Genomic DNA, 18,694 nt, shown 5'->3' on the forward strand with positions numbered 1-18,694 from the left:
TATATTTGAACAAATATCCTTTCTTCATCATTTTCTTCCTCTAGTTCATCCTCACAGACAAAGCTGCATTTCTCGTACTTTGGTCTGCTCTGATTGTGACGACCTGGGACTCATCAATTTTGTTTCTGTGTATTCCTTAGTTTTCCCACTTCAGCACCCATCGAGCGAAAGGTGTTGCAATTTGAGGATGACCTTTTTAAGTGCAGGTTAAATAGAACAAATGTAAATACGGTGGCTTGAATGACCTGTGTAAGGATCTAAAGTATGAAAATCAGTATTTTTCTTTTGTTCAAGGAAGCAGGGTTTTCATTTAGTTTATACATTTTGAACAAAGCTGGCATATTTGTAATTTTGCCTGTGTCTTTTCTACTGAGCTCACCGATTTAAATTTTTCAATTGAATAGATCCTATAGGCACCACTTCAGTCCAACTCACCCGTGCCCACCAGATATCCTAAACTAATCTAGTTCCAAGTGCAAACATTTGGGCCATATTTCTCCAAATTTTTCCTATTCATATACCCATCCAAATGCCTTTTTAAATGTTCTAATTGTAGCCCCCTCCACCACTACTTGTAGTGGTTTTTTGCGTGAAAAAGCTGCTCCTAAGATGCCTTCTAAATCTTTCTCCTCTCCCCTTAAACTTATGCCCTCTAGCTTTGGACTCCCCAATCCTAGAAAAATCACCTTAAATTGCTGAAATGTTCATTAACCAAGTGAGGCATTCTACTCACCTTATCTATGCACCTCATTATTTTATAAACCTCTAATTTCACCCCTTAGCATGCGACGCTTCAAGGAAAAAAAGCCCCAACCTTTTCAGCCTCTCTGTATAACTCAAACTTCTAATCTCAGCAACATCATTGCAAACATTTTCTGAACCCTTTCGAGTTTAACAACATCCTATATAACAGGGAGACCAGAATTGAAAGCTGTATTCCACAAGTGGCCTCACCAATGCCTTGTACAGCTACAACATGATGTCCCAATTCCTATATTCAATGCACTGACCAATGAAGGTAAACATACCAAACATTATCTCACTATCCTGTTTACCTGGGACTCCACTTCCAAGGAACTGTGCACCTGCATCAGCAGGTATGTTTGTTCAGTAACAGTCCCCAGTGCCCTTACCATTAACTGTATAAGTCCTGTCCAGTTTACCTTAACAAAATGCAACACTGCATGTTTATCTAAATTAAACCCTATCTGCCACCCATTGGCCCATCTGATCAAGATCCCGTTGTAATCTGGGATAACCTTCAGTGTCGACTGCACCACCAAGTTTGGTGTCATCTGCAAACTCACAAACCATACCTCCTATATTCACATCCAAATCATTTATATAAATGATGAACATCAGTGGACCCAGTAACAATCATTGCAGCACAGTGCTGGTCACAGGCCTCTAGTCTATACAAATAGCCCTCTACCACTACCCGCTATCTTCTACCTTCAAGCCCATTTTGTATCCAATTGTCTAATTACCCCAATTTCATGTAATCTAGTCTACCATTTGGAACCTTGTTGAATGCCTCACTTGGTTAATGTACATTTGAGCAATTTAAGAGTTATTTTTAATCAACCTGTTTGGATGTATTATGAGACTCCTCTGCGGAAGGTGGAACTTGAAACCTGACCTTCTGGCAGGGACACTACTCTTTTTCTTTCACTGACGAATGGACTCTAACTTCAAATAATGCCAATCTCATTAATCTTGTTGATCTTGCCTCGTGTATGTCCTGTGTGCTATAACCTGTATGTTTTATTCTGTCCAAGCTTTTTCACCCTATACTCTGTATGGATGTCCTTGCTTACTATGATCTGCCATGATCTACTATGATTCCCTCTTGTGTTACAAGACCCTCTTTTTTTTTCAGGCAAACTCGTTCACACATCACTTAAAGTTTAATGATCTTAAATTGAAATGAATGCCTAGAGCATATCATCTTTAATCTATAAAGCCTCAAAGGAAGTCTTTTTGGATGTTATGGCATTATTGTACAAGTACCTTCCACCTTGCCACCTAGAATGGAATAAGAGAAGGAAGCGGTTTTGGGATTAAGTTTACACATCACCAGAAAAAGAAAATAGAATGTTTGTTTCTTTTTCAAATTGAATTCTTTTTATTCAACAGAGAGGAGGATATGGGCCACACAATTCAAATTGCTGAAATTGGAGTTAGTAAGGTTAGTTACGTAATCATACTAAACCTGTAAAAGGTGAAAATAGAATGGCATAAAAAATGTTTGCATCTGAATATGTGGCAGATTTAACTTGTTTTGTTGAAATACTTTGTATGCTCTCTGTAATAAAATGTGAATTTCTCCGAACTTACTGTTCGGTGAGATTAAATTGCCTACCTCTATGCTCACAGTCCTGGGATTTGCAGATGTGTTCTTGATATCATTCTATTTCCTTTTACAGAGTATATTTCCGTATTGTTTAATATATTAGCATGCTGGTCCTCTTTTCTTCTTAAGCTAATTTCTGTTTTCTTTAGTTTCATGCTGAAGTATACTTTGACCAAGATCTACAGGAATACATGTTGGTAGACCAGGGGAGCCAGAATGGGACTGTGATCAATGGGAACAGAATTCTCATGGTATGATTTGTTACTGTAATCAGTTACTAAGATCTTTTCCTGACTGATGTCAGATTTGGATTGTGGGAGAGTGATCATTTTTCATGCTAATGTAAAATGAGATGAAGTTTTTTTTCTTAGACTGCTGCACAGAACAGCATTCTAACATAGTTTTGAGAGCCCAGTTTTCATTATCCATGTCACTGGATTAATGCATGTAAATTCACAAAATATGCTGAGCTTTTACTATTCATGTGTTTTTATTCATTTTGGTAATTCTGCATAAATTGCTCCTGTTAAATGTTTGATACTCAACCCAGTGCCTCAATACCTTGCTGTCCCTTCAGAAAATCCTTTGTCAGTGTATAGGTCTCTGCTCTTGTGATCACAACGACAATAATTAAATTCAACTTTGATTTATGGGCAGAGTTTCAAGTACACTTCAGGGAATGATCTGCAGAAAATAATGTGCTTCAAGATTTTAGTTCAAACAGTAATTGGCAAAAATGCACTAATTTTTCAAAACTGAGCACAAGCTGAATTTCTGATTGGGGTTAACCTCGTCATGCTTATCTTCCTTGAAACTGCGTTGCCATAGCTTCCTGCATTACTAAATATTACCTCTCTTATATTTTGGTGCTCTAAACCGAAACAAGATGACTTACTTTATTTGATTTGATTTATTGTCATTTGTACCTAAAGTACAGTGAAAAGTTTTGTTTGCAAGCAACACGGGGCAGATCATAGTAAGCAAGGACATACAGATTAAAGGATGAAAAGGCTTGGATTAAGTAAGGCATACAGGTTATACTGCACAGGACGTATACGAGGCAAGATCAACATTAATGAGATCGGCATTATTTGAAATTAGAGTCCATTTGTCAGTCTAATAACAGCAGGGAAGAAGCTGTTCTTGAACCTCTGAAGAGGTTGTAGGAGAGCATTACTGGATGGGATGGGTCTTTAATGATGTTTGCAGAGTTTGTGCAGCAACGAGATGTGTAAATGGCATCTGAATTGGAGCTTATATGATGGTCTGCGCTGTGCACACACAATCGTCTGTAGTTTCTTATGGTCCTCGGCAGAGCAGTTGCCAAATCAGGTTGTCATGTTTTCTACGGTGCATTTATAAAAGTTGGTGAGGTTCCTTATGGACATGCCAAATTTCCTGAGCCTCCTGAGGAGGAAGAGGCATAATTGTGCCGCCTTGACTGTCACATCTACTTGGGAAGTCGAGGACAGGTTGTCAATTATAGTCACAGCTGGGAATTTGACACTCTCAATCCTCTCAACCTCTGCTCCTCCGTCCCACCATGGTGGTGTTGTCAGAAAACTTGTAAATGACATTTGTTTGGAGTTTGGCTGAACAGTTGTGGGTGTACAGGGAGTACAGTCGGGGGCTGAGAATGCATCCTTGGGGGGAGAGCTTCAGTGTTGAGTATTATCGTGGAAGAAATGCAGTTGTATGTCTTCACTGATTGCGGTCTCTGTGTCAGGAAGCTAAGGATCCAGTTGCAGAGGGTGGAGCCGAGACTGACGTCTCAGAGGTCTGAGATCAGAAATCCGTTTTGGAGGGGATAGTGGTGTTGACGGTAGAACGGTCATCGATGAGCAGGAACCTGATGTCCTTGTTGTCCACATGTTCCATGGATGAGTGCAAGGCTAGGGAAATGGCATCTGTTGTGGACCTGTTACATATTAAGTTAGACCTATCACCCTTTAATTATTTCCTAGCCAGAGCATTTGGATTGCATTCGTAGAAGTTTGATGCATGGATAAAAATATGTTACAGTAGATGGTTGGGGAAGGGGTGTTTTGCTGGTACACTGGGGCTAGTACAACATACAGCCATTCATTTAACTAACACATCCAAATATTTGAAATTGTTTCTTAATTTCAGCCTCTAAATTAATACTAGGATTGAAGGTGAGTAGTTCTCTGTTAAGTGTCTTGTTTGATCATATGGAAATGACAATGTCATCAATTGGTTATTTTGGATTTATGGACATTATTCTAAACTACTTCATATCATATTTAACTAGGGAGTTCAGTTTTGAAGAAGGGTCACTGGACCCAAAACGTGAACTCTGCTTTGACTGCACAGATGCTGCCAGACCGACTGAATTTTCCCAGCAATTTGTTTTCATTTCTTATTTTCGGCATCCATGGTTTTTGGTTTTTACATTTTAAATTAAGCCCATTTAGTATTCATTGCATTTAAGTACTCTACGTCTCCACTATTCTGTATTTTTTAATTACAGAAGAATATAAAATATAGGTAATATGTATTTGTTAGCTATTAATTTAGTGTTCATTTTTTTCAGCCAAAACATAAATGTGACCCTCATAGATTGGAGCACGGTGATGAAGTGAAGTTTGGGGAGACTGTATTGTCTTTCCATATCCATCCAGGTACTGACACGTGTAATGGCTGTGAGCCAGGCCAGGTCAAAGCACACCTGCGTCTCCATAAAAAAGAAGAATTGACAGGTATTTGAATATATTTGTTATTGCTTTGTGTTTATCCACTCTTATTCTGAAATTAATGAATCAAATTTAGTAATAACTGGTAAATCTCTACTTAAACATTAATATTATCCCTCCTTGCCTGTTAACTAAACCAGCAGAAATGAGTGTATCTAGTTGGATTAATGCTGAATCAAATTTAACTTGAGCTGTCTAATTGCTGTATAAGAGATTAACTTGTACAGTAAGAGAAGGAACTATGCAACTATTCTTATTCTCTATTGATATGCTGAAAATTGAAGAGTGCATGCTGAACTGCAAAGCTACAGATAGTAGCACATCACAAGTTTGAAGCGACATTGACATACTTGCAGAAGTGAATGATCTCAACTCAACACCCTGATGTGTTATTTTGTGCACAAAATTCATTGTCGATATCAACCTGCGATAACTCATGTACATGTGATTTTGCAATTGGGATTTTTGTTCTTAAGCCTATTGCATACCAGCTCCAGATGTCTTCTGGTTTTGTGTTTCAGTCCTGAGTGTTAGTATATGTCTCAGCATGCAGTTTCATAGCAAAGCCAAAAGGTGTCTGCTCAAGCAGTTTTTATTGTTAACCCATTCCTTGTTATCTGTGGGAGTAAGGGGCACAGATTTCCTGTGGATAACAAAAGAGGATTTTTTTTCCCCGAAGAACTGCATGATTAGACCTGACAAGTTGATGGGGTTATAGGTGAAATTGGGCCTGGCCTGACCTCGCGTGTATGCAAATTTACAAGGAGTGACTCCCTGTTTAATGAAGATTGAATATATGCCAAAATTTTCTGGGAGGGGGAAAGACAGGTGTTAAATTTATAAATATTTAAAAATTGTAAATAATACATTCTTTAAGATGGAGTGTAAATGTTTGCATTAAAACTTTCTTCATCATTGCAGCATTATCATGCAACCAAATGCAACTTCTGCAACTATCATGCTGTTCTGACAGTAAGCTTCCACTCCACTAATTGAAATTTTACTTCGGCCTTCCTCGCCAATATCTTCTGCCACCTCCAAAGAATTTTGAAGTTCAGTAGTCTAGTTAGAAGACTAACAAGGTCCCTGACTCAGTTGAGAGGGTTACCTCAGATTACAACAGGATCTTCACCAGATGGGCCAATGGGCTGAGAAGTGGCAGGTGGAGTTTAATTCCGATAAATACGAGGTGCTGCATTTTGGGAAAGCAAAACTTAGCAGGACTTATATACTTAACGGTAAGGTCGCAGGGAGTGTTGCTGAACAAAGAGACCTTGGAGTGCAGATTCACAGCTCCTTGAAAGTGGAGTCGCAGGTACATAGGTTAATAAAGAAGGTGTTTGGTATGCTTTCCTTTATTGGACAGAGTATTGAGTACAGGAGTTGGGAGGTCCTGTTGCAGCTGTGCAGGACATTGGTTAGGTCTCTGTTGGAATATTGCGTGCAATTCTGGCCTCCTTCCTATCTGAAAGATATTGTGAAACTTGAAAGGGTTCAGAAAAGATTTACAAGGATGTTGCCAGGGTTGGAGGATTTGAGCTATATGGAGAGGCTGAACAGGCTGGGACTATTTTTCCTGGACTGTCGGAGGCTGAGAGGTGACCTTATAGAGGTTTACAAAATTATGAGGGGCATGGATAGGGTAAATAGGCAAAGTCTTTTCCCTGGAGTCGGAGAGTCCAGAGCTAGAGGGCATAGATTTGAGGGGAGAGATATAAAAGAGACCTTCGGGGCAACTGTTTCACACAGAGGGTGGTACGTGTATAGAATGAGCTGCCAGAGGAAGTGGTGGAGGCTGGTACAATTGCAACATTTAAGAGGCATTTGGATGGGTATATGAATAGGAAGGGTTTGGAGGGTTATAGGCCGGGTGCTGGCAGGTGGGACTAGATTGGGTTGGGATATCTGGTCGGCATGGACGGGTTGGACCGAAGGGTCTGTTTCCATGCTGTACATCTCTATGATAGTCAACTGTTCCTCAGTCATAGAGTCAATCGGCTGAAGCCTGAATAGAACCTCAGTAGGTGGTGATTACTATTGAATATTTAGAAGTGTAAGTCATTCAAGCTTACCCTAACTTTAATTAGGAAAGGCACAGTTAAAAGCACATGATCAGTACGCTTCACATAAGCAGTTGGGAGTGGCCCATCTAGAGTGAGGTACAGTCCTGAGTGAGTATGCGACACGGGGCATTAATTACACAGTAGGAATATAGTGCACAGGGAAAGAAATGTTTTTTTTTGCTCATCGTTTGTAAAATCCTTTTTCATAGAATTATAGAATTTGTACAGTGTGGAAAGAGGTCATTCAGCCCAGCAAGTCTGCACCAACTCTCCAAAGAACTCGTATTTACCCTGATTAACCCACCTAGCTTAGACATCCCCAGATACTAAAGGGAATTTAGTCTGGCCAACCCATCTAACCTGCACATCTTTGGATTGTGGGAGAAAACCGGAGCACCCAGAGGAAACCCACACAGACACAGGGAGAATTTGCAAACTCCATACAGACAGTCATGCAAGACTGGAATTGAGCCCAGTTCCTTGGCATTATGAGGCAGCAGTGCTGATCACTCAGCAACTGTGCCACCTGTTTTTCAGGTTTATAATTTGTAAGGCAATATTTTCAGCTTCATTGAGCAGAGAGAAGGGAGTGCTAGTTAACCACTGCAGCTTCAGAGGTCTCTTGATTTGGAAAACAAAACTGTGACATCACCACAGGAAAGTGGTGTGTTGATTTGTGATTTTACAAAAGTATATAAAAATGAAAAGAATTTAACTGAGAAACAAAGAACAGCACTTCAGCCCACCAAGCCTGAGATGACATCTGACTTTTCTAAACTAAAAGCCTTTTGCCTCCATAGTCCATATTCCTCTATTCCTGGCCTGTTCGTGTATCTGTCAAGATGCCTGTTAAACGTTGCTATCATATCTGCTTCTACCATCTCTTCTGGCAGTGTGTTCCAGGCATTTACCAACCTCCCTATTTTAAAAAAAAAACAAACACTTGTGTTATGAATTTGTAGAGGTGCACTGTACCTTTTGAGAGTGAAGGACTTGGCAAGTACACAGGGTGCTGGAGAATTTAGAGTGTAACATTTGATCCAGCAGCTAGCACTGGCTGAGTTGCTGTGAGACAAAAACACATTTGCATTCAGCCAATTGGTTTAAATTATACCCCAAAAAACCTACCTCCAATCAAGTTTGAATTCAGTATACTGACAATATTAAAAACCAATGAAACCATCCGATGCTTTGGGGTATAGGACTGGGAAAAATTGGACAGTTGAGAGGAGAACTGTCTCTCTTAAAGGTACCTTTATCTATCGATGACCTGTGAATCAGAAATCGCTAAGAAGACGACGACAGAGAAAGATACAAAAATAAGTTTCAACAGCTGACTGGTTATGAAATTTGAATTTTTCAGTAAATCTAAATCGGGAGTTTTTACCAGACTAGTTTTGTCGAGGGAAGGTAAAGGATAGGTTAGATAAAGTTGTTGTAAATAGTTGCTGGTTAATATTCTATGATAGACTTAAACAATAAAGTTTTTGAATTTTTTGTACTTTAAATGGTAGCTTTTGGGATAATTCTTGGCGTCTTGCATTTTAACAGATTACTGTACACGGTAAATCTTTTCCGTGTTGCTGGTTTAAATTAGTGGGTGGGGTGGGGGAGGGCTTTAACCCGGTGTCGTAACACTTGTCCCTCACATCTCCTTTAAACTTTTTCCCCTTTTATGTTCCCTAGTAATTGATATTTTTATCCTGGAGAAATGATTCCAACTATCAGTTCTATTCACCCCTCTCATATATCTGTAAACTTTTATCAGATCACTTCTCAGTTTCTGACATTCAGATTTGTCCAATTTCTCCTCATAGCTAATATCTTCCAAACCAGACTACTTCCTGGTAAACCTTTTCTATACCCTCTCCAAAGTTTTTGCATTCTTCTAGTAGTATGGCGATCAGAACTGTATTCAGTATTCCAAATGTGGCCTAACTTAAGTTTTATACAGCTGCAACATCACTTGCCAATTTTTATACCAATAAAGGCAACCATACCATATGTTTTCTTCACCAATTTGTTCATTTGTGTTGCCACTTTCTAGTAACTATGGATCTGTATGCTTGGATCTGTCTGTACATTAATGCTTCTAAGGGTTCCACCATTTACTGCATACTTTCCTCCTGCATTAGACCTTCCAAAATGCATCACCTCACTTTGTATAAGTGAAAATCAGGGCCAGTAGAACAAATGAATAATAAGTAAGCATGGTAGGGTAAGGAAGTACAGTTAGTGTAATCAAGGTAACGTAAGTGTTCTTACATAAGCATAATGTTTATTCAGAAAAGAGTCTTGGTCTTAAAATTGGTATTGGCAGCAGAGCTCACACCTGTGATATGCTCCGCCTGGCTATGTAGCAAATCATGGAAGCTTCAGTTATCCCTGGTGATCGTATGTGCAAGAAATGTGGCTACCTGCAACTACAGGGAAACAGCATTTTGGAGCTGGAGCTGCAGGTGAATTCAGTGTGGAGCATCTGCGATGCTGAGCAAATTGTGGTTAGTAGATTCAGTAAAGTGGTCATGCTACAGGTACAGATTGAAAAGGCAGAAATAGCATGTGTGATCACCAAGCAGTGTAGAGGAATGTACGTAGTGCAGGGATCCCCTGTGGCCATTCTGCTTTCAAACAGATATGCCATTTTTGATACTGTTTGGCAAGGTGACTGGGCAGGGAAAAGCAGTGGCAGCCAAATTTCTTCACAGGTGGGTATCTTACTCACGAGGAGGAAGAATGGCAGGGCTATAGCGGTGGAGGGATTCGTTTGTAAGAACAGACAGGTGTTCCTGGGGCAGTAGAAGAGACTTCATGATGGTATGTTGGGGGGAGGGGGGATGGTGCTGGTGGTGGAGAGGAAACAGACAAAGGGCGAAAGGAGATGTGGTACATATTGGTACCAAACACATAGGTAAGTAAAGGGATGAGGTACTGATAACAGAATTTAAGGAGCTAGATAGTAGATTAAAGAACAGGTAATCTCTGGATTATTTCTAGTGTCATGTGCACGTTGAGCATAAGAATACAAGATCAGTATAGATGAATGTATGGCTAGAAAGATGGTGTTGGGGCGAGAGCTTTAGATTTATAGGACAATGGATTGCTTTTGGGGACAGTAGGACCTGTTCAAGATGGACAGTTAGCACCTGAACGGAATGGACCAACATCTGTGAGGTTTGCTAGTGCTCATGGGGAGGGTTTTAAACTAACTTGGCAGAAGGGTGGAATCCAAAAAAATATTCAGCAAGAGAAGATGAAAAGCCAAAGGTAGAAGAAGAAGCAAGGGAGTCAGGAAGGCATGGATATTTTGGGCCATTTAAGGCACAGTTAGTTCTCTGAAAAGGTTGTGAATCTGTGGAATTCACTGCCTCAGCGTACAGTGAATATTGGGACATTGAGTAAATGTCAAAAGGAGATAGACATTTTTAATTAGTAATGGGTAGAAGGGTTTTGAAGAGTGGGTGGGAAAGTGGAGTTGAGGCCAAGATAAGATCAGCCATGATTGTATTAAAGGGTTAAATTGCCTGCTCCTGGCTCTTCTGTTCTGATTGTAACTACCTTGGTGCAGAATCTAATTATTCATGCTGTCTTGTAATATCCAAAGTAGTCATTCAGATTGATTGATTGAAATGCTGCATTTTTTTCAATTTTATTTAGCTATTCCAGTGATGAGCAAGCAGGACAAAGATAAATTACGACGCCAAGAATTAAAACAGATTCAGATCAAGTATGGGTTGCAGGTATGTTTTTGTTTGTTTCCATCAGGTAGTTATGAAGTTTTGTGGTCACAGTATTAGAAGTCGAGCACTGGAAAATGTATTAATCTCTTTTTATTAATTTTAAAAAAGCCTTTAAAACTGAATGATCTCAAGATTGCAAAGAAAATATGCTTGCATGTTGCATTTCAAATGAGTGCAATGGAAGTAACTTAATTTACATGAAAGCTGTACAGTACTAGCCAAGAAAACTATCTTCTGCAGATCCAAATTACAAAATTTATGATATAACCTGATTGGTTTTGTCTGCCATCACTATTCTGGTCAGGCTTTCTCACATATTTAGTTGTTTTACCCTTAATTTCCCCTCATTTTCTACGGTTCTCTTTTCCATTTCAGCTTGTCAGAGCCCCTCCATGATCATTGTATCCTAAGTGGTGTGCAGTGCTCAAAACTGAGCTCAGTACTCTAACTGGGGACTGAACAAGGATATTTACAATTAAAGCATAACTTCTTCCTCATTGCATTCCAGTACTTGCCTCTAGCAATTAGATTTCATTAGCTTCTATGATTACTTTTGCAGCTGTACAAATGAATTTCTGTATATCTTGTGACTTCACAGTTACTAGTCTTTCTCGATTTTGATTTGTCTTTCTTCCTTGCTACGTGGATGAGCTTGCACTTCCTCACATTTGAAGTCCAGCTGCCAGTTCTGCCTGCTCATGTAATCATTGTCCTTTTTTTTGTACTTTACGGCACCCATTTATTGTGCTCTACCTAACTGCCGTCATCTCCCCTTCCTTTTCAACTCCTTTTGTACTCTTTGATCTCTCTCAATGATACAGTTATCTCCTCAACCAGTAATTGTTTAGTGCCCTTGATCCGAATGGTATAAAATAGACCCTATGAATTAAATCAAAACTGATTCACCAGTTCACAATTTAAATTATTGTAAAAGATATGGATTATGGCAGTTTGGTCCTCAATTTAAATTTAAATAGAATTTTGGCATTAATTGCGAAAGGAATAGAGGATAAAAATAGGGAAGTGGCCATGTATGCAGAAAATACGTTCAGCTTCAGCTCCAGATTGACCATATGGAGTGGCTGGAGCTGCAGGTGGACTCACTATGGAATATCCATGATGCTGAGGATGTCGTAGATAAGGTGATTCGCAGGTTAGTCACACCACAGCTAAGGGCTACACAGACAGAAAAGCGTGGCTGTTCACCAGGAGGACGAGTAGTGTGGGCAGGCAGTGCAGAAGTCCTCTCTTCCCATTCACTCCTTAAACAGATATCCTGTGTTGGATATTGTTGTTGGGAATGGCTTCTCGGGGAAAGCAGCAACAGCTAAGTCTGTGGCACTATGATTAGTTGTGCTGAACAGTTGGGGAGGAAAAAAACTAGGAGAGTGATAGGGACTCAAGTTATATGGGGAACTGACAGGCAATTCTGTGGCAGTAAACAAGACTCCCCAATGGGGTTCTGGATCAGTGGTGCTGGAAGAGCACAGCAATTCAGGCAGCATCCAACAACAGACTCCCCAATGGTCAGCTGCTTCTCTGGCGCTAGGAGTGGGTGTGTTTCAGAGCGGCTTAGGGCATTCTGAAGAAGGGTGAAAAGCCAGAGGTCATGAAATATCAGTACCAATGACAGAGGTAAAATAAAAAAGTTCTGCAGCAGATTTGAGAGAGTTAGGTAATAGGCTAATGAGGAAGAGAGAGGTTTTAATCAGTGGATTACTTCTAGTGCCACGTGCTACTGTCTATAGGACTAGGAAGACCGGTCAGGTGAATTCGTGACTAAAAGGATGGTTTTCAAGGAAAGGCTTTAGATTTTTGAATCATTGAGACAGTGTCGTGGAGAAAATGTAAAGAGTCACCAGGAGATGTGGAGAGTTCTTCAAGAAGTAGGTCTTTTATTTGCAAACAGAAAAGCCGTGATACTCAGAACCTCGGGGTCTGTGGCTCTTTGTACCTTTTCGTTATCTGTTTTTGTTAGCTTATTAGCATGTCCAACTGTGTTAGTCAGAATTACCTCACTCCAGATATACAATAAACAAATAATGTTAGTTCCTATTATCTCTCTACTTCTGGCACTATAGTTTTTTCTACATTTTACTTAATATTATTCTCATGTCACGATTAGATATTTTACTATCACCTCTGCCACAATGATATTCCATCCTAAACCTTACTTAATACTATTCTATTGTCATGATTAGATATTTTACTACCCCATCTACCACAATGGTCTCCTGTCCCAGGCCGACCCTGCTAACTACTGATTAAATGTTTAATGTCATGTTCTGCCACAAGGGTCTCAAGCAGGCTGACTCTACTAATATTAATTAAATATTGAATGTCATGTCCTAAATATTTATTGTCACGACCTGTCCCAAGCTGCCATGATGATATTTAGCAGGGGAGGCTGACTTTACTAACTGTTGTTAGCTCATCCCATCCGAGTGACCTTTCAGCCCCAACCTGACTCTGCTAATTGGTGTAGGGGATTTGCACTATTCTTATCCCATCCTGCCACAGTGACCTTTTGACTAGTGTAGCACTCCACAGACTCCTTTTAACAGATCACCAGTGGTTTTCATGCTTTAACCTTTCCCATGCTTTCATGCTCTTTATTTTCCATAACAGCTTCTGGGGTAGGTGGGACCTTTACAAGCTGAATGGGCTGTACCTGAACTGGAATGGGTCCAACACCCTGCTGAGATGGTTTTAAACTCTTTTGGCAAAGGGATGGGCACAGAGCAGGTGTAAAGTTGGGAGCAAGATCCAAACAGATATAGGAATGCTAGGAGAGTCCACTAGGGGGAGAAGACAAGGGCAGAATAAGGCATATAGATGGACTAAAATTGTATTTATTTTAATGCTGAACTGGTGAAATGGTGATACTGAGCATTGCTGAGCTTGTGGGTATATGATACTGTTGCAGTCACTGAGTTGAAGGAAAGACAGGACTGGCCGCTCAACATTCCGTGTTATAAAAGTTTCAGACATTATGTAAGAGAGGTGGGGCATTGCATTATTGATAGAGGAAACGTTCACTGCAGTAATGAGACAGCGCCTCCAAGAAGAACCTTCAAATGAGGCCATTTGGGTAGAGCTAAGAAAATAGGGGTGATTATCTTACTGGGATTATAATATGGGCCTTCCAATAGTCTGAGCATGATAAGAGGAGCAGCTATGTAGGCAAATGACAGAAAGGTGTGAGAGAAACAAGGTTATGGTTGTAGGGGACTTTACTAGGATTGCATTAGTGTGAAAGAATTAGGGATGGAATTTTTAAAGTATCAAGGAGAGATTTTTATGCCAGTACATTGTTTCACTAGAGATGGGGCAGCATTTGACCTAATTCAAGGAAAAGAAGCCAGTCAAGCGATTGACGTTTCACTGGGTGAACATTTCGGAGATATTGACCATATTGACCAAGTTTTGAAGGTCATTAGAGAAAAGGATAAGGATAGCACAGAAGTATCTAAACTGGGGGAAGGCTAACTTCAATGTCATTAGGCAGAATCTGGCAAACATAGACTGGGAACCTTGCAAGCAAGTCTACATTTGGAAAATGGAAGTCTTTTAAAAGTGGTATATTTAGATTCAGGGCTAGCATGTCCCACTAATGATGAAGGGAAAGGCAGCAGGTCCAGGGAAATCTGGATTTTAACAGCTGTTGATTAGCTTGATAAATTAAATAAAAAACGAAGCATATGTCAGGATAATGTGTTAAAAACAGGGTAGGTCTTTCAAAAGTATAGAGGGTGCAGAAAGTTGCTTGAAAAGGAAATTGAGAGAGCAAAGAGGGGCCATGAAATATCTTTGGCAGATGGGATAAAGGAAGATGGGAAGGCTTTTTATAGAATGTGAAGGATAAGGAGTATCAGGGAAAGGGTGGGACCTATTAGAGACCAAAGGGACAACCTGTTCATGGAGCCAGTGGCTGAGAACTTCAGTGAATACTTCTCATTTGTATTCACAGGAGAAAGACATTGTATCTGGATATATCAATTGAGATGATGAGGTTCTAGGATGTTTAGATGGGCATACAGGTAGGTGCATTAATCCCCAGAATCTGATGAGACATATCCCAGGCTGCTATGGGAAGCAAGGGAGGAGATTGCTAGTTGCTGACTGATCTATTTAATACTCCACTGGTCACAGATAAAGTGCCAGATGACTGGACGATAGCCAGTGTGGTTCCTTTGTTTAAGAAGGGTAGAAAGGATAGGCCAGGTGATTAGCACAGATATACCGTGGGCGGCACGGTAATTAGCACTGCTGCCTCACAGCGCCAGAGACCTGGGTTCAATTCCTGCCTCGGGCAACTGTCTGTGCAGAGTTTGCACATTCTCCGTGTCTGTTTGGGTTTCCTCCGGGTGCTCCAGTTTCCTCCCATAGTCCAAAGATGTGCAGGTTAGGTGAATTGGCCATGCTAAATTGCCCGTAGTGTTAGGTGAAGGGGTAAATGTAGAGTAATGGGTCTGGGTGGGTTGCTCTTTGGAGGGTCGGTATGAACTTGTTGGGCCGAAGGGTCTGTTTCCACATTGTAAGTAATCTAATCTAATCATCCAACTAACTGGTCTTTAGGGAACTTACTGGGGAAAAAATTCTGAAGGACAGGATTAATCAATACTTGGAAAGGCAGGAATTGATCAGAGACAGTAAGCATGGATTTGTTGGAGGGAGATCCTGACTGATTTAATTGAGTTTTTTGAAAAGGTGATTAAATGTATCGATGATGAGGAACCCACCGGATCCAAGGCAAGTTAGCAAATTAGATCCAAAATTGGCTTAAAAATTGAAGGCAAAGAGTGATGACGGAGGGTTGCTTTTGCAATTGGAAGCTTGTGATCAGTGGTGTGCCATGGGCATCAGTACTGGGATCCTTGCTGTTTATGTATATTAACCACTTGGAAAAGAGTAAGTTTGCAGATGATATGAACATTGGAAGTGTTATAGTGAGGAGGATGGTCTCAGGCTACAATCTGTTATTAGCTAGTAAATTGGGCAGAGCAGCGGCAGGTGGAACTTAATTCTGATAAGAGCAAGATAATGTATTTTGGGAGGTATGATGATGGAAAGAGACAATCCCGCTAACGAGTACTGAGGAACAAAGGAACTGGAGTATACATCCATAGATCCCTGCAAGTGTCGGCAGGGGTAAACAATGTGGTGAGGAAGGCATATAGAGTTATCTAGGTGCAAGGAAATCTTGTTACAACTTTATAAAACTTTGGTTAGGCCAAATTGCACTGTGTGCAATTCTGGTTGCTACACTGTCAGAACGATGTGATTACACGAGAGAGGGTGCAGAGGAGATTCACTAGGATGTTGTCTGGGATGATATCTGTTTTGTGGAGTGACTGGAGCAGCTGGGTATGTTTTCCTTGGAGCAGAGGAGGCTGAGGGGGAATCTGATTGAGGGATACAAAATCATGAGAGGCATAGACCAAGTAGATCATGAGAATCTCTTCCCTATGGCAGGCATGTCTAAGACCAGAGGGCATAAGTTTATAAGGCGAAGAGCAAGTGGTTACAGGTAACTCTGAGGAAAATAACATTTCACCCAGTGGCTGTTAGATCTGTAGAATGTGTTGCCCGAGAGGGTGGTGGAGGAGGCACTGTTTCAACATTTTAGTAGTATCTGGATGAGTACTTTAAATGCTGGGACAAAGTAGCCATGGACCAAGTGTACATAAATGGGATTAGTATTTGGCACTATGCTGTATGACCCTGTGCTTGCTACAGCTAAAGAAGGCATTGGTGAAACTACGAGGAGAAAGTGAGGTCTGCAGATGCTGGAGATCAAAGTTGAAACTTTATTGCTGGAACAGCACAGCAGGTCAGGCAGCATCCAGGGAACAGGAGATTCGACGTTTTGGGCACATTCCTGAAGAAGGGCCTGTGCCCGAAACGTCGAATCTCCTGTTCCCTGGATGCTGCCTGACCTGCTGTGCTGTTCCAGCAATAAAGTTTCAACATTGGTGAAACTACACCTGGAGTACTGCAGACAGGTTTGTCCCCTTGAGGAGGAATGCAGTTGCATTGGAGGAAGTTCATGAGATTAGTTCTAGAGATAAGGGATTTATTTTGAGAGATTGAATAGTTCAGGCCTGTGTATGAGAGGGTATTTAACTGAGGTATACAAGATGCTAAAGGGGATTGACAAAATAGATGTAGGTGTTTCCTCATGTTGGGCAATCTAAAACAAGAGGTCATAGTTTTTGGAAAAAGGGTAGCAGATTTAACATAGATGAAGATTTGGATGTGAACATAGGAGGTATAGTTAGTAAGTTTGCAGATGACACCAAAATTGGAGATGTAGTGGACAGTGAAGAAGGTTACCTCCAGAGTGCAACAGGATCTTGATCAGATAGGCCACTGGGCCAAGGAGTGGCAGATGGAGTTAAATTTAGATAAATGTGAGGTGCTGCATTTTGGAAAGGCAAATCAGGGCAGGACTTATACACTTAATGGTAAGGTTCTGGGAGTGTTGCTGAACAAAAAGACCTTGGCATGCAGGTTCGTAATTCTTTAAAAGTGGAGTCGCAGGTAGATGGGATAATAAGAAAGGTATTTGGCATGCTTTCCTTTATTGGTCAGAGTATTGAGTGTACAAGTTTGGAGGTCATATTGCTGCTGTACAGGACATTGGTTAGGCCACTTTTGGAATAGTGTGTGCAATTTTGGTCTCCCTCCTATAGGAAGGAAACTTAAAAGGGTTTAGAGAAGATTTACAAGGATGTGGCCAGGGTTGGAGGGTTTGAGCTATAAGGATAGGCTGGGGCTGTTTCCCTGGAGCATAATAGACAGCTTTATAAAATCATGAGGGACATGGATAGGATAAATAGAGGTCTTTTCCTTGGGGTGAGGGAGTCCCGAACTAGAGGGCATATTTAGGGTGAGAGGGGAAGGATATAAGAGACCTAAGGGACAGAGGGTGGTACATGTATGGAATGAGCTGCCAGAGGAAGTGGTGGAGGTGGGTACCATTACAACATTTAAAAGACATTTGGATGGGTGTATGAATAGGAAGGGTTTAGACAGATATGGGCCAAGTGCTGGCAAATCGGACTAGATTAGGTTAGAATATCTGGTCGCATGAACGAGTTGGCCCGAAGTACATCTGACTCTAGGAGAAATTACTTCTCTTCAAGGTTTGTGAATCTGAGAAATCTACTACCTAAGTATGATAAATAATGAGACATAAGAGTAAATTTTAAGTGATAGACAGATTTTTAAATTAGTAATTAGTTGAAGGGTTAAGGAGAGCAGGCAGAAAAGTGGAGTTGAGGCCAATATGAGTTTGTATTAAATGGTGGTACAGACTTGAGGGGCTGAATTGTCAACTCTAACTTCTAGTTCTTATGTAAACAAAACTTGGTGTTTATAGGGGATTATGTGCAACAGAGAATGTGATGCTCTTTCTGAAATGTTCATTTTAAACAGTCTATTAAACTTGTTGCCATTTAAAATTTAGAATAGTGCATATGAAGGATGTCAAATGTTAAAGAACTCAACGTACAAGGATCGAGCTGCCAATCGCAGACAGCTTGTTGGAAGTGATAGTATCTATAAAAGAGATGATGCTCCTGCTTCAGTCAATGTGTAAGTATGTAATGTACTCTGCAAGTTGTTGAAAATTTCAGAATTTACCAAATGCACCCTTGTTCAGTTCCAACAGAGAATATAAATTGCTTACCAAAAATGATCTTGGCTGTTTCTGATCAAGTTTCCAATAGAATTTTGCTATTTTTCCTTGGTGAGAGAAAAATCACCAAGGGCATTGCCCTTTTAAGGAAGACCCTATTTGGTCACTTAACCTTTTACTTC

General features: G+C 40.5%; 1 protein-coding gene across 2 annotated transcripts in view; it reads left to right on the top strand.

The window, feature by feature from the left end:
- aggf1 (angiogenic factor with G-patch and FHA domains 1) overlaps positions 1 to 18,694 on the top strand; it is a 63,661-nt gene that overhangs the window by 42,836 nt on the left and 2,131 nt on the right. For both annotated transcript variants that reach the window (XM_043707186.2, XM_043707172.2), the window contains exons 9-13: positions 2,137 to 2,188; positions 2,503 to 2,604; positions 4,908 to 5,073; positions 10,788 to 10,870; positions 18,342 to 18,469. In XM_043707186.2, the coding sequence (XP_043563121.2) occupies positions 2,137 to 2,188; positions 2,503 to 2,604; positions 4,908 to 5,073; positions 10,788 to 10,870; positions 18,342 to 18,469 (531 nt within the window). The remainder of the gene's footprint in view (positions 1 to 2,136; positions 2,189 to 2,502; positions 2,605 to 4,907; positions 5,074 to 10,787; positions 10,871 to 18,341; positions 18,470 to 18,694) is intronic.

Source organism: Chiloscyllium plagiosum, unplaced genomic scaffold (genome assembly GCF_037043375.1).
Source record: "Chiloscyllium plagiosum isolate Xiang-an unplaced genomic scaffold, Cpla_swu_hap1 HiC_scaffold_2, whole genome shotgun sequence".
Lineage (NCBI taxonomy): Eukaryota > Metazoa > Chordata > Chondrichthyes > Orectolobiformes > Hemiscylliidae > Chiloscyllium > Chiloscyllium plagiosum.